The 11,875-nt window shown below is 36.7% G+C and overlaps 1 protein-coding gene across 2 annotated transcripts in view; it reads right to left on the bottom strand.

Moving 5' to 3' along the window:
* FIGN (fidgetin, microtubule severing factor) overlaps positions 1–11,362 on the bottom strand; it is a 123,601-nt gene extending 112,239 nt beyond the window's left edge. Inside the window, exons 1-2 of one of the 2 annotated variants that reach the window (XM_081051715.1) lie at positions 11,159–11,362; positions 10,215–10,384 (exon numbers count right to left, since the gene is read on the bottom strand). In XM_081051715.1, the coding sequence (XP_080907841.1) occupies positions 10,215–10,239 (25 nt within the window). In that variant the 5' untranslated portion in view covers positions 10,240–10,384; positions 11,159–11,362. The remainder of the gene's footprint in view (positions 1–10,214; positions 10,385–11,158) is intronic. The other variant, XM_081051716.1, reaches the window with a different exon arrangement.
* Positions 11,363–11,875: the final 513 nt, after the last annotated feature.

Consider the following 11,875-nt stretch of genomic DNA (forward strand, 5'->3'; position numbering starts at 1 on the left):
AATTATGGGAGAGAAGAGGGAGGGAAATAGTTCTTTTAACTGGTGTGATCACAAATTCCATATATTCAAGATTTGACATAGAACCTGCCATTTTAAAAAAGGAGAATATAATTTGTTTAGATTATAGTGTTGTGTGCTATGTAATGTATATAATCACTAATTCCGAAGAAATGATCCGTTTTCTCATGTACTTTTATTAAGATTTAATTTTTAGACTGCCAATATCATTTTTAGCAACTGTCACATGAAAACAGCTCTTACCCTTAGCTTTCCTCATCAGCTCCAGAGTTTCTTATTTACTATTTCCCCATTCCCACACGTTATCCTTCACCTTTTGTCTATGCCAAAAAATGCTGCTATGCTTTCCTCTCACTACACTGCCCAATATCCTTTTAATTAATGCAAACTACCTCCTCATGATCTATTAAGTTGGTGTAAAAGTAACTGCAGTTTTTGCAATTATTTTTAACCTTTTAAACTGCATTTACTTTTGCACCAACCTAATAGATATCACATTCTAGTGGCTCAAGTGAAATTTGATTTACCAAATGATCAAGTAATAGCCACTCTTACAAATAAACACTAAAACACAAAACCCAGCCACTAAAAACAGCATACAGCTATGGGTATGACTGGAGCCCAGCAACAGGACGATGGACAAGACAGCAAGGTTCCCAGTGAGTTTGCAAATAATAAAATCGGAAGAAAACCATTTTCTCCCTGGCCTGAAGCACAAGGACACCTGCGGAGTTGGCTGGTAGAAATCATAGAGAAATATAAGAAATATATGTATTTAGGTACACATGTGCATTACAATTACACATCATCAACTCCTCCCAGACGATGACTTAGTAACAGTGGTATTCTGAGACAGTAGTGTAGATTTCAACTAAATAGGATTATATTGGAGTAAACCTGAAGTTTTGCCCATCATTATAAACTGCCCCATATACCACACTTTGTACTGTTCTCACTGGGCATTTTTTTTAAATAACTAGTACAAAATAGTTTCTCCCTAAGGTCTTTTTACTTTGATGCTAAAACAAAACAAAACAAAAAATTTTTAAAAAGCATTAATGAATTGTATGCACTCATTGAGGACTTATTAAAAGAACAACGCATGATAAAGAACTTTCAACATCAGATTTTTTTCCCTACTACTTTAACTGCTTAAATGTTAGTGATAGAGATTTCACACTGATGTTCCAAAAAAACCAAAATCTCCAAAGGGATTTTGCATATGTACTGAATTTTTCTTTCTAGAGAGAAAGAAGCTCAGTCTAAACATCAATTTCTCAATAAGATTCTTTAGTGCTATACTAGCTTACCACCCATAAATAAATTCATATTGATAACTAGTTGATTACTACTCTTAGAATTACACAAAACATATTTTTCCAATTAGGGAACACATACATTCTTAGTACATTTAAAATCTTCCCAGAGAAAGAAAAAGCACTGTTCATGTACACATATAAAATTCCAAAGCTGGTGATATTTTTCTTTCTAGTTTTCCAGAAAAGGATATCAGCCATTCGGGGTCCCCATGTTTATATTTGGGTCATATCAGTATTCCCCTCAAAAATGTTACTTAATTGCTTGAATAATGCAAATAAAAATACCTCTTCTTTAAAGGAGAACTTTGCACCAACCCTACTGGCCTAGGATACCATAGAAGGGGGGTGGGGGGATTAGACCCACATCTTTTGTAAATTGGGCCTAAAATTGACTCCAGATTTGTGACTCATGAACGGAAAGCCAGTTTTAATATAGATGTGCTTTAAAAAGTAAAAATGGCTATTATTCTTAACAAGTTACATATTGGGTATTATTCTTTAAAAGTGACTCATAAAATATCTTTTTAAGTACTTAAAGTCATGAATATGTCCTATTCTTTTACTTCTGCTTGAATGTAAGTTTTCATTTTCCAGGAAAGAATACATTTTCTAACTAACCCCGTTAACCTAATTACTCATAAAAAAATACCAAAAGTGTCCCTGACATTGATACCTTCACAAAGAAATGTGTCTGTGCACAACAGAATATTCCATGTAGGTAATCAAAACTGTAGTTTTCATTCAAAAGATTCCTTTGGATCCATGTAATTCTTGGCAGTAAGATTTATCAAAAGCATTTAATGTTTGCAAACAGTAAGACTGCCTTATCCATATTACTACTTCTTCATCCATATACTTAAATTCAAAAGTATTAACTTATTAAGCTTAAAAGAATAACTGTACTCTGTTTATTTAGTGGTCTTTGTTTGATCTTAAATGGGGATTGTAATGAAAATGCCTTCTATCTTAAGGGAACCTTTTATCCTACCCAGAATAATTATCTTGTAAGATTAAAATCAGTGAATCATACCTAATTAAGGTTTATAATTTAGCATCATTCGGGTATATGATCCAAGAGAGTTTACAATCTTAACTTCAATTTGAAATGGAAAGGGAGAATAGGTAAATAGAGGAGAACTAAAACAGCTACTTTGGGCACACCAAGGCACTATGTTGCCACATATTTACCCCATCCCTGCTTTTCAAAGCCAAACACTTCATATAAAATGCAACATACTAAAAGACAGAAGTCAGGTGAGAAAAGAAGGTCCCAATTTCAATTATACTACTGAATGTGGAGATAGGTTACACAAATAGAACATTAAAAACTATACGTTGTGGCTAATTACCTACTAAAATATTTCAAGTTTACAATATCTTCAATGCAAAAGACTCCTAAACTGTGAGGTGAGTTTAAGATTAAATTCTTACTAATGGTTATTTCCAAGCCACCTTTCATTAAAGTACATATCAACTGAGAGAGCAAAGCATTGCTGTTACACAGCAACGATTTTTCTTCTTAGAATGTCTCATATATAATATTTCTCTCCACGAAGTCTAACAAGGCATTCAAAATAAGTTCATTTTTTTTCCTTCCTCAGAAATATCTTTAAAGCCCCCCACTCTCACCCCAGTCTTGGATTACATAAAAGAATAGTTACTTTTCTGAGGTCTTTGATATTTTCCTTCCTGGCAGAGTCATCTGATGTGAGAAATATCTTTTGAAAATAAATGGTGCAGCTTCAAGTGCACTCAGATCCATTACTTGCTGGACATTCCATCGTATCTCAGTTTTGATTTGAAAAAGCTGCTTGCGTTCAAAATTTAGTTTTAGGTGCCACAATACAAAGCTTGATCTCATTGGGAAGTATCTTGGTAAGCAACAATGTAAGTGTTTTGTCCACCCATCAACACAGAATGTTCATATCAAGGGGGAAAGGAGTCATCATAGATGGTTACTACCTTGTTCCAGAAAAAGGGGGTTATTCCAGTTGGATCGTAGAAACCCAGTTCACAATTAGAACATAACATACCACAAAGTTAATGTTCCTGCATGACAGAGTTACTTTTCCTCTTTACCATAGCTGTCACCACATGTTTATATAGCCACAATGCCACTTTCTAATGTCAAATATCAATACTGCTACTATTATAAGAAGATCATCATTTCTGTGTTTTCCCTCTTCCCTGACTAGCACTCAATGAGTGGCGCTCTTAATTTCTAATGGTCAGGATTTTCTATGTTTTCAGATAATGTAAGATGCTACATTAAAATTACTTGTTTTCCTTGAAACAGGTGGGATAGTGTTGCTACATGCCAACAGAGAAACTCCCAGGTTCTTATTACAAATCTTACTACCCACCCCCCACCCCCAATCGTCCTGTGCCTGGAAAATGCATATCTAAGTATGGACCTGTGTGCAAACAATTGTGAAACACAGAATTTCTTTTAAGAATATCTGCACAAAAATTCATGTGATAAATGGGAGCACACAGATGACAATGGGCAACATGAGATAAAGGAAAATATTTCAGTCACCACTTCATGTATAGAAAGAGCAGAAGATACCTAACGGTCCACTTTCCCATTGAGTCTCTTACTCGACAACCATTAATATCTCTTTAGACAGAGGCACACAGAATAACTAAGGAATACTCAGTCTCTAAGTAGGGAACTCAGTGACTTCCACAAAGCAGGCCCTGGATAAAAGTTTGTGGTTCGTGAAGGCAGGGACAGTTTTATCTCCCCAAATCTTCTGCAGGCCTCCAGGGTTCCCCCAAAAAAAGGGCCCTGCACTTGTTTTAATGTTCTGCTGTTGTTGTCTCGAATTCTTCGTAATTTTTGAATAAGGTGCCCCAGGTTTTAATTTTGCACCAAGCGCCAGAATTATGGAGCCAGTCCTACGTGAAAGTGACAATATGTGCTGACAGTAAGGATAATAAATCAAAAGAACAGCAAAAAGTTTACAGCAACATCTAGTAACCCATGGATTCACATTACATTACTTTTAAAATTTTATTTTGAATGTTGCTATTTCCATGAATAATCTTTCCTCACGAACCAAAGCATGAAAGTAGAGGTCACTCATTCTCAGATGATTTTACTGTCATATGTATATGGCATTTAATCAATTATCAGTTGCTTAAAAAGCATCTGATTGACAGAAAGCAAACATTAGGTGAATCAGGAAAACAGTTTTTTTGTTTTTTTGGGGGGGTGGGTGAAGTAAAACACAGTCTATGTTCTTCCCAGCAATATATCCACAAGTGGAATAGAATAAACATATAAATTACCAGCAAAAATCCAAACGCACACGAAAGGAACTGAGTAAAGCTACTACCAACATTAAGATACTGGGAAAAGAAAACATTTTATAGGTATTTTACATTATGTATTCTTCACTAAAAACCATCTTTGTAAGTAATATATCACTAATAACTTTTAATAGAAGTTACCCGTGATATAAAAATGAGAACAAAATCCTAACAAGCCACAAGTCTTCCAAGATTTAAAAAAAATACTTTCTAAAAAGGATTTCCTAACATAAAAGTATACATACTTAAGCTGAGTTGCAGGGTAAAAACAGTTTAACCTTGGGCCTTCATATAATAAATCATCATTCTACTTTCAAGATATATCAGTTTCAAAAATGATTGGACGCAGTGATACTATCAGTGCTCTGTGAAAGTCACAGTAGCTCAAATACAAGCAAACATATCCATTTATACATATATTTAACATAAATACATCTGACTTGAAATTCTCCTTTGAATTCATTGCTTCTAATGTACCCTGGAACGACAGCCCACCATATGCAATGTTAAGGAAAGTGTCAATATTCAAGTAACAAGACAACAAGCAGATTTGTTGCATAAAATATGTAAATATTATTAACAGAAAGTGCCATATGATATCTCACGTTTGGATGGTTTCTTATCGCCTATCTTTTCTGCCGCCTCAGTCTCTGTCCTCAACAGGTACCGTACGCACGTGCTGTGCTCAGGCAGAGCTTGCTGAGCAGGCACGTGTGGTGCTGGCTGGCCTAAGGAAACCTAGCATACCCACCTGCTTTTCATTTGCTTCAAACTTATCAGTACAATTTACTTTTGCCCTATTCTTTACCTACCCCTTATTTCTACTATCTGCATTCCTTGAGGTAAGCATCCCTCCAGTACAACTGCCATTTAAATGATAACATCAAAAATATCAAAAGGGTCAGTAATCGGCAATCATGTTAAAGCAGCTATGCTTGAAATTTCTACCATCAGTTAAATGAAAAGTTAATGATAAAAATTCAAGTATAGAAAAAGAAAAATAAAATAACAAAATTCAACCATAAAATGCACTTGCTAAACAGGCATTTATTTTCAGTCTTTCAAAAAAAGGGTTTCCACTTTTAATAGGCAAAAAATTTAGCTAGAATCCATGAGAGACAGGGAGACAGAGAGACAGAGAGATAGAAGAGACAGAAAGAAATTAAGGTAATTGAAAGGTGAAACAATTTTTGGACTTGCAGTCTTCCAAGTAGTACCTAAAAATAATTTCTAAATTCAATTGATTGTAATAAAACATTAGTTCTTATACATCCTGAAAGAGACAATTAAGTTTTTTACCTGAAAAAACAAAATTGCAGTTTCCTGTGCCATTTGTTTATTCTGGTTTATCAATGACTAAAGACAAAAAAGCATCAGATATGCTGATTAATCAAGTCTTATTGATCAGGAGCATACATCAATATCTGCAGGACAATTTCACATAAATATCTGCAGAACAATTTCTCCCAATCAAAAATTTATAAATCAATATAAATTCCTGGTAATTAAATTATTAGCTCTACAACAACAAATGTAGTATTTAATAAAAGTAGTATATGAAATTTCTACTCAAAAATATATTGATCAAAGGCAAAACAGCAAACATTTCTATTAAACAAGTGTTCTAAGAACAGACTAGTAAGTGCAAAACATAAAAGCCTGCAATTGTTTCAGAAACACTCAGCAATTCTGCTGATTTTGGACCACGGAAGCTGATTAATTAATTGGGTAATCATTTAAGACATCCAAGCACAGACAAAAATAGGGAATCATTAGCACAGCCTTCTTCATCTTGAGATAAAAATTTTGAAAAATGTTGTAGACAAACTTTCGGGATCTGTCCCTATGCCTAAACTCAGCAAAATATTAAATTCTAAAAGGTGACAGCCCAAAACTCAGGGGGAAAAAAATTACCTATAATGATATTATTCATTTGTCTTTTTAGGTAGCTAATATTTTTAAACTATCTTAGAAATATCAAGTTTTACACAGATTTTTCTTTACAGATTTTTTGGCAGTACTACTTCTTTTCTCCCCTCTGGTCTTGTGCTATCTAAAAGCAATTAATGAAATTTCTGCTCTCTTGTATGTCTATCAGAAGTAGCTGCCTACAAAACGGTTTTCAAAGTTCCTTCCTAACATGAATAAAACAACAGAAAAGATTTTCTATTTATGGTGGGGGAAAAAACAATAAACCAGTACTAGAAACTTAGCCACTAGAGTCTTTCATATAACTATAGAAAAACACTCTATGTTTTTACTCAGAAGATATGAGAGACAATTTTAAGAATCTCAGTGATTCAGTACAGTCAGGAGAAAGAAAACTATTCTCTGTTTTCAAAAAAAGATGGTTCCTGAAATAATTCCAAAGAGACCCAACAAACTGTCTTTTTAAGAAAAGAGAAAAGCAAGTCAACTCACACATACAGCTCCAAACAGAAGTCTTACCCTCTTCCAGGAAAACAACAATGAGACTTTATTACCCTGCTATGATTCTTTCATTTCAGACATGATTAATTAGCAAGTATTGCACTTTCCAAAACTCCTACCACACTTTTTGTGGTCTATCATCCTAGCTGTTGATAGACCCACATGAAATAGCAAGTAGCCACCAGCAGTATAAGTATCCAAAAACTCTATTTCAGAGAAACACTTCTCTCATATCTTTTCCTCCTAAAATGAAGCAGGCTGCTTTTAACTGCTTTCAAAAAAAACAAAACATTTTTTTTCAACTTGGTTATTTTCTTAACAATACCTTTTAACATTTGAATAACGTATGCAACATATTCAATACTCAAGAATACATGGCATATTTAACCTGTTACCTACCTATATTTTTAAGCTGAAGTTCCGAAAGCCTTGTGAATCCATGTAGTTTATATTGATAACCATCCACAAGCACAGTTAATAAACAATAGAGATGATGTGAGCAAGCATGTTTTGGAAAATAGTTTTTATAGAAAAAATGTTTCTTTTCCAAATAAAAGTGAATATGTCACATGTAATGAAGATAGGAAATAGATACAAAATATTAAAAGAGAAGATGAAGGAAAGAGGGCAACTCTAAAAATAATATGAATGAATAAAACTCTGATTCTCTGCATATTGCTCCAAACCACTCTTTCAAAATCTCCCTTTAATGCAATCTATTTTCCAAATGTCCATGTGAACCAAGAAGCCAGCCATAACTAAATGTACTATAAATATATATTTTAACAACCAGCCATTTATAATGGCTGGGGTTTCCCCTTCAATCTTTCAACTGTTATGTCCAAAAAACTTCACACATAGTACAATACTAATAAATAGATCTTTTTGGTTCCAGGAAACATTTTTTTAAATCTAGTCTGGTCAAAATATCCTTGCTTTTTTTTCTGTTGTATTAAATTTAGGATCAAAAACATCAAAGCAGCTTCCACCTCGGACCTAACTTTTAAAGGATCAATGTGACAAGGCAGTCCCTGATAGATGTTTCTCTTGATAAACGACTTGTTCAAAAGAGACATTGTAGCTTTCATTTCCTGACCACAACACACTTTTAATTTGCAACAGCAGAGCTGGGAGAGTGTGAGCACTTGCCCACTTTGCAGCCTTTTAGGTTTGTAGCTGACTCCTTCAGGCCACACATTTGAAACAAACAACATCTAAAAATATTCAGAGAAACAGAATTACAAACTAGGAGCCACTAATGCCACTTTACACATATACACAAGTGTCTACTTTATCAATACGTATATAAACTTTATCTCCCCAGAATTCTAGTGTATGATAACAAGGCTCCGGAGTGAACATCATTTGTACAACGGGAATTTAAACACTCAGGGAAATAAATTATGTGACTATTATTTAATAGTAAGTAGAGCCTGGGTGAAGGGCAATTTACACACTTAAAAGCATTTATGCTGTTAAATGTCATGAATTATATGATTGCCTAACCCAAAGTGTTTTTTACATATTATTGCAATGATGATTATTACTACTACCCAGAAATCACATTTAAGTATCAATACGGTAAACAGACAAACCATCCAATTTCTGCTCTCAGCATATTGTCCGAGCTCCGATTTAAAATTTATAAATGTAATATCCTCCTCATCACAGGCAGCAGCCCAATCTGCTCTGAATATATATTACAGCTTTAACATCACAGAGGGAAATCGCCCATCTGGCAATCCCATTCGCTCCAACAGCTCCGGGGGAAAAAAAGCTGTGCTCTCTCCTCCTTAAAACATTTCTCAGGGCAAATTATGTGCATCTAAAATAAACAGTCTTCTTATTGATCGCTTCAAAGTCAACAAGTTCCAAATGCAAAATTCAATCAAATCCTTCCTATCGTGTAAGAGCGGTTGGTGTGTGTTTAGCTCAACAGTCACCAGAGTCCAACCAGAAGTGTATGTAGCGCAACCGCTTTTCTAGTCCCTTTCCTGTATTCACATTTGTGTTATGAGAGAGCAGCAACCACGGCCACATTACAGACCCCTGGCAGCTTTGCCCCACTGCTATTTGTTTCTTTCAAATTCTCTCTTTCCTTCCCTCTTTTCAGGGTGAATGCATGGTAGTGAGGTAAATGTAACAACAACAACAACAACAAAAAGTTTAAAGTGGACATATCTTTTGGTTATGCAAAATACTTTTAACATCTTTTTGTTGTTGTTGTTCCCTCTTAGTCTTAATTGAATATCACAAAGTGTACACAAGGCATAGTCACAAGAGCTATTGAAAACCTCCTCTCACTCCATTTATCTGACCTTTTTTCTTCTTTTTCTTTTTTTTTATTTTCCTTTTGGTAAAGAAAGAGGAAAGAGTGATTTCAAACAAAGTCAATTTCAGTGCCTGATTATTTAATTCTGTCACAGGTTAAAAGTAAAAAGCGCTGACAGGCAGACAAGTGAATGGCAACCAAAGGAAAAAAAAAACTACCACTGTTCCTTAAAAGGCATTAAAGACTTCAAGCAATCAAAATCCATTTTTTTATTTTTCATGTAAAAGATATCCCTTCACTCACTCACTCCTCCACCAAACACACATGCACGCGCACACACACACACACACTCTCTGAAGAACTGATTACTCCACAAAGTGCAATCATTGAGAGTCGATAGTCAAATTACATTAATAGATTGAGAAAAATTCATCCAGTTCTCTGTGTGTACATATATATGTATTTTCATTAGTAAGCAGTCTTTCCCCACTCTCCCGCCCTCACCCTTCTCCACCCAGCCCCCTCCCCAAAAAACCCCACACTGAGTTTAACTAATTTACATACCATTTGACTTCAGCGGTTATATAGTGCATTAGTAGTAACATGCAACTTTGGGATTACAGCTAAAACCGATCAAAGTGGACTACAGTAATGTATTAATCAAAACTGAAATATATAAACAAGTGATAGCAAAAAATAAACAAGCATTTTGACAGATTAAAATACACATATATTTTGTTAAAAAGGAATTACATATCATGAGCCTCTGCTTTCCAAGCCGTCTCCCATGGTTTGATCATGCTATTTAATGTGTCTTTCCTATTTAGATGCAAAGGAAGTAAATTCCAAAACTGACATACCATAAACACTGGTGCTACTGATCATTTCTTGCTGGCAGCACAAAAAGCTGAATTGGATTTCTCACAAGCAGGAATTCCAAAGGTTGCTTTTCATTAAAGCCACTTTTCCTCTCAGCTATCAAATGTCACTGCCTTGAAACGTGGGCCCTTTCGTCAGGTATTCATTTAACCTACATGCATATAATTAAGGGGGAAAGCAACATCAACAAAAAGGGGATCTCAGATCACAGGAGAAGAAAGAAAGGAAAAAAAGCACATGACCAGGAATGCAAGTCCATGTCAATTTCACTCACTCCCATTGAAACTAACAAGAGCTCCGGGGAGGACGGTAATAGGATCAGTGGATTGTATATACCATTAAATTATACATCTTTCTCTCCCGTTCCTTGCCAACAATACGCCCACCACGCTGTACCCCTCCAAGATGATGTGCTTACATTTTTCTGCAACCGATCTTGTGACATTTTCACGTTCCCCCCAGCCACGAGATTGTAATTTAACCTTAACTTTTTGTGTGTGCAAGATTGTTATTTACACTTCTTATTTACTTAGAAGTTAGTTCCCGAAGAAAGTCTAGCCCCACCCTATGGCTCCGCTTTCTTATTTTTTTTTTTTATTTTTGAAGTAAAAGATAGTAATAAGTAAGCCCAATATAGCGGAAAACGAGATTCTTGCCATCGCGAACTCTTAATCCCACACTATTGTTACAATGATTAAGCAGCAAAAATATGCATTATAATGTTTCAGGGCTACTTTGTGCAGAGAAATTAGACAGCAGGTTGGCGTACAGAATAGAAACGAGTGCAAATTCAATTTAATGTTTACGCCACAACTCGAAGATCTCTTTTTTATTACAGGTCTTGGATTTATGTATAGTCTTTATAAAGAAAACAAACAAAAAACAAATTTAAACAGATGGTAGAAAACTACGAAGCTCCTCTTACCTGCACGCGCGGAGCGAAAAGCCGATAGGTTAGCGCCGCATCGATCCGATGTGTTTGCTGATGAATGGAAGCTAGGGTTAAGTGAAGGTGCCTATGATTTGAAATCATTCCAAGTTTTTGAAGGGAAGACGGACTGCAGCCTCTGCCATGTTGGAATTTCAAACCCAAAACAGCTGCTTGGAAGGAGCCAGCATGCCAGAGGCTGGGCGCAGGCGCAGAGCGCCGCCGAGCCAAATTCAAATCACTTTCACACTAAGAGCCAAAGATCAGTTTTCAAAGGAGAGAGGGAGAAAGAGACGGAGGCTGCGGAGAGGGCGCGGAGACGCGAGGCGGTGGCGAGAGGCGGGCAGTGGCGAGAGACGGGCAGCGGGAGGACCGGGAGGGAGAGGGAGAGGCGCACGGAGCCCGCGGAGCTGCAGGGGGAGAAAGGGAGGCGGGAGGCGAGCGAGCGAGAGACGCGCCAGAGATTCATGGGCAGGGAGGGCTCAATGGCCGCGCCGCGCTGGCCGGCCGGCCGCTCGGGTCATGTTACACGGCCCGGGCCCCGGCGGCCGCCCAGCCTCGCCGACGCGCTCGCGCGGCCCGCAGGGGGCCGCGAGGTCATGATTACGCGCGCCGGGACCCGTAGCTGTCCCTGTCCGCACTCTCAGGCGGCGCAGCCAGAGGAAACGGGGGCAATGTCCTGCGGGGAAAGGGCCTTTCGTTCCCACCCGTGGC

The sequence above is a fragment of the Rhinolophus hipposideros genome (genome assembly GCF_964194185.1).
Source record: "Rhinolophus hipposideros genome assembly, chromosome: 6".
Taxonomy (NCBI): domain Eukaryota; kingdom Metazoa; phylum Chordata; class Mammalia; order Chiroptera; family Rhinolophidae; genus Rhinolophus; species Rhinolophus hipposideros.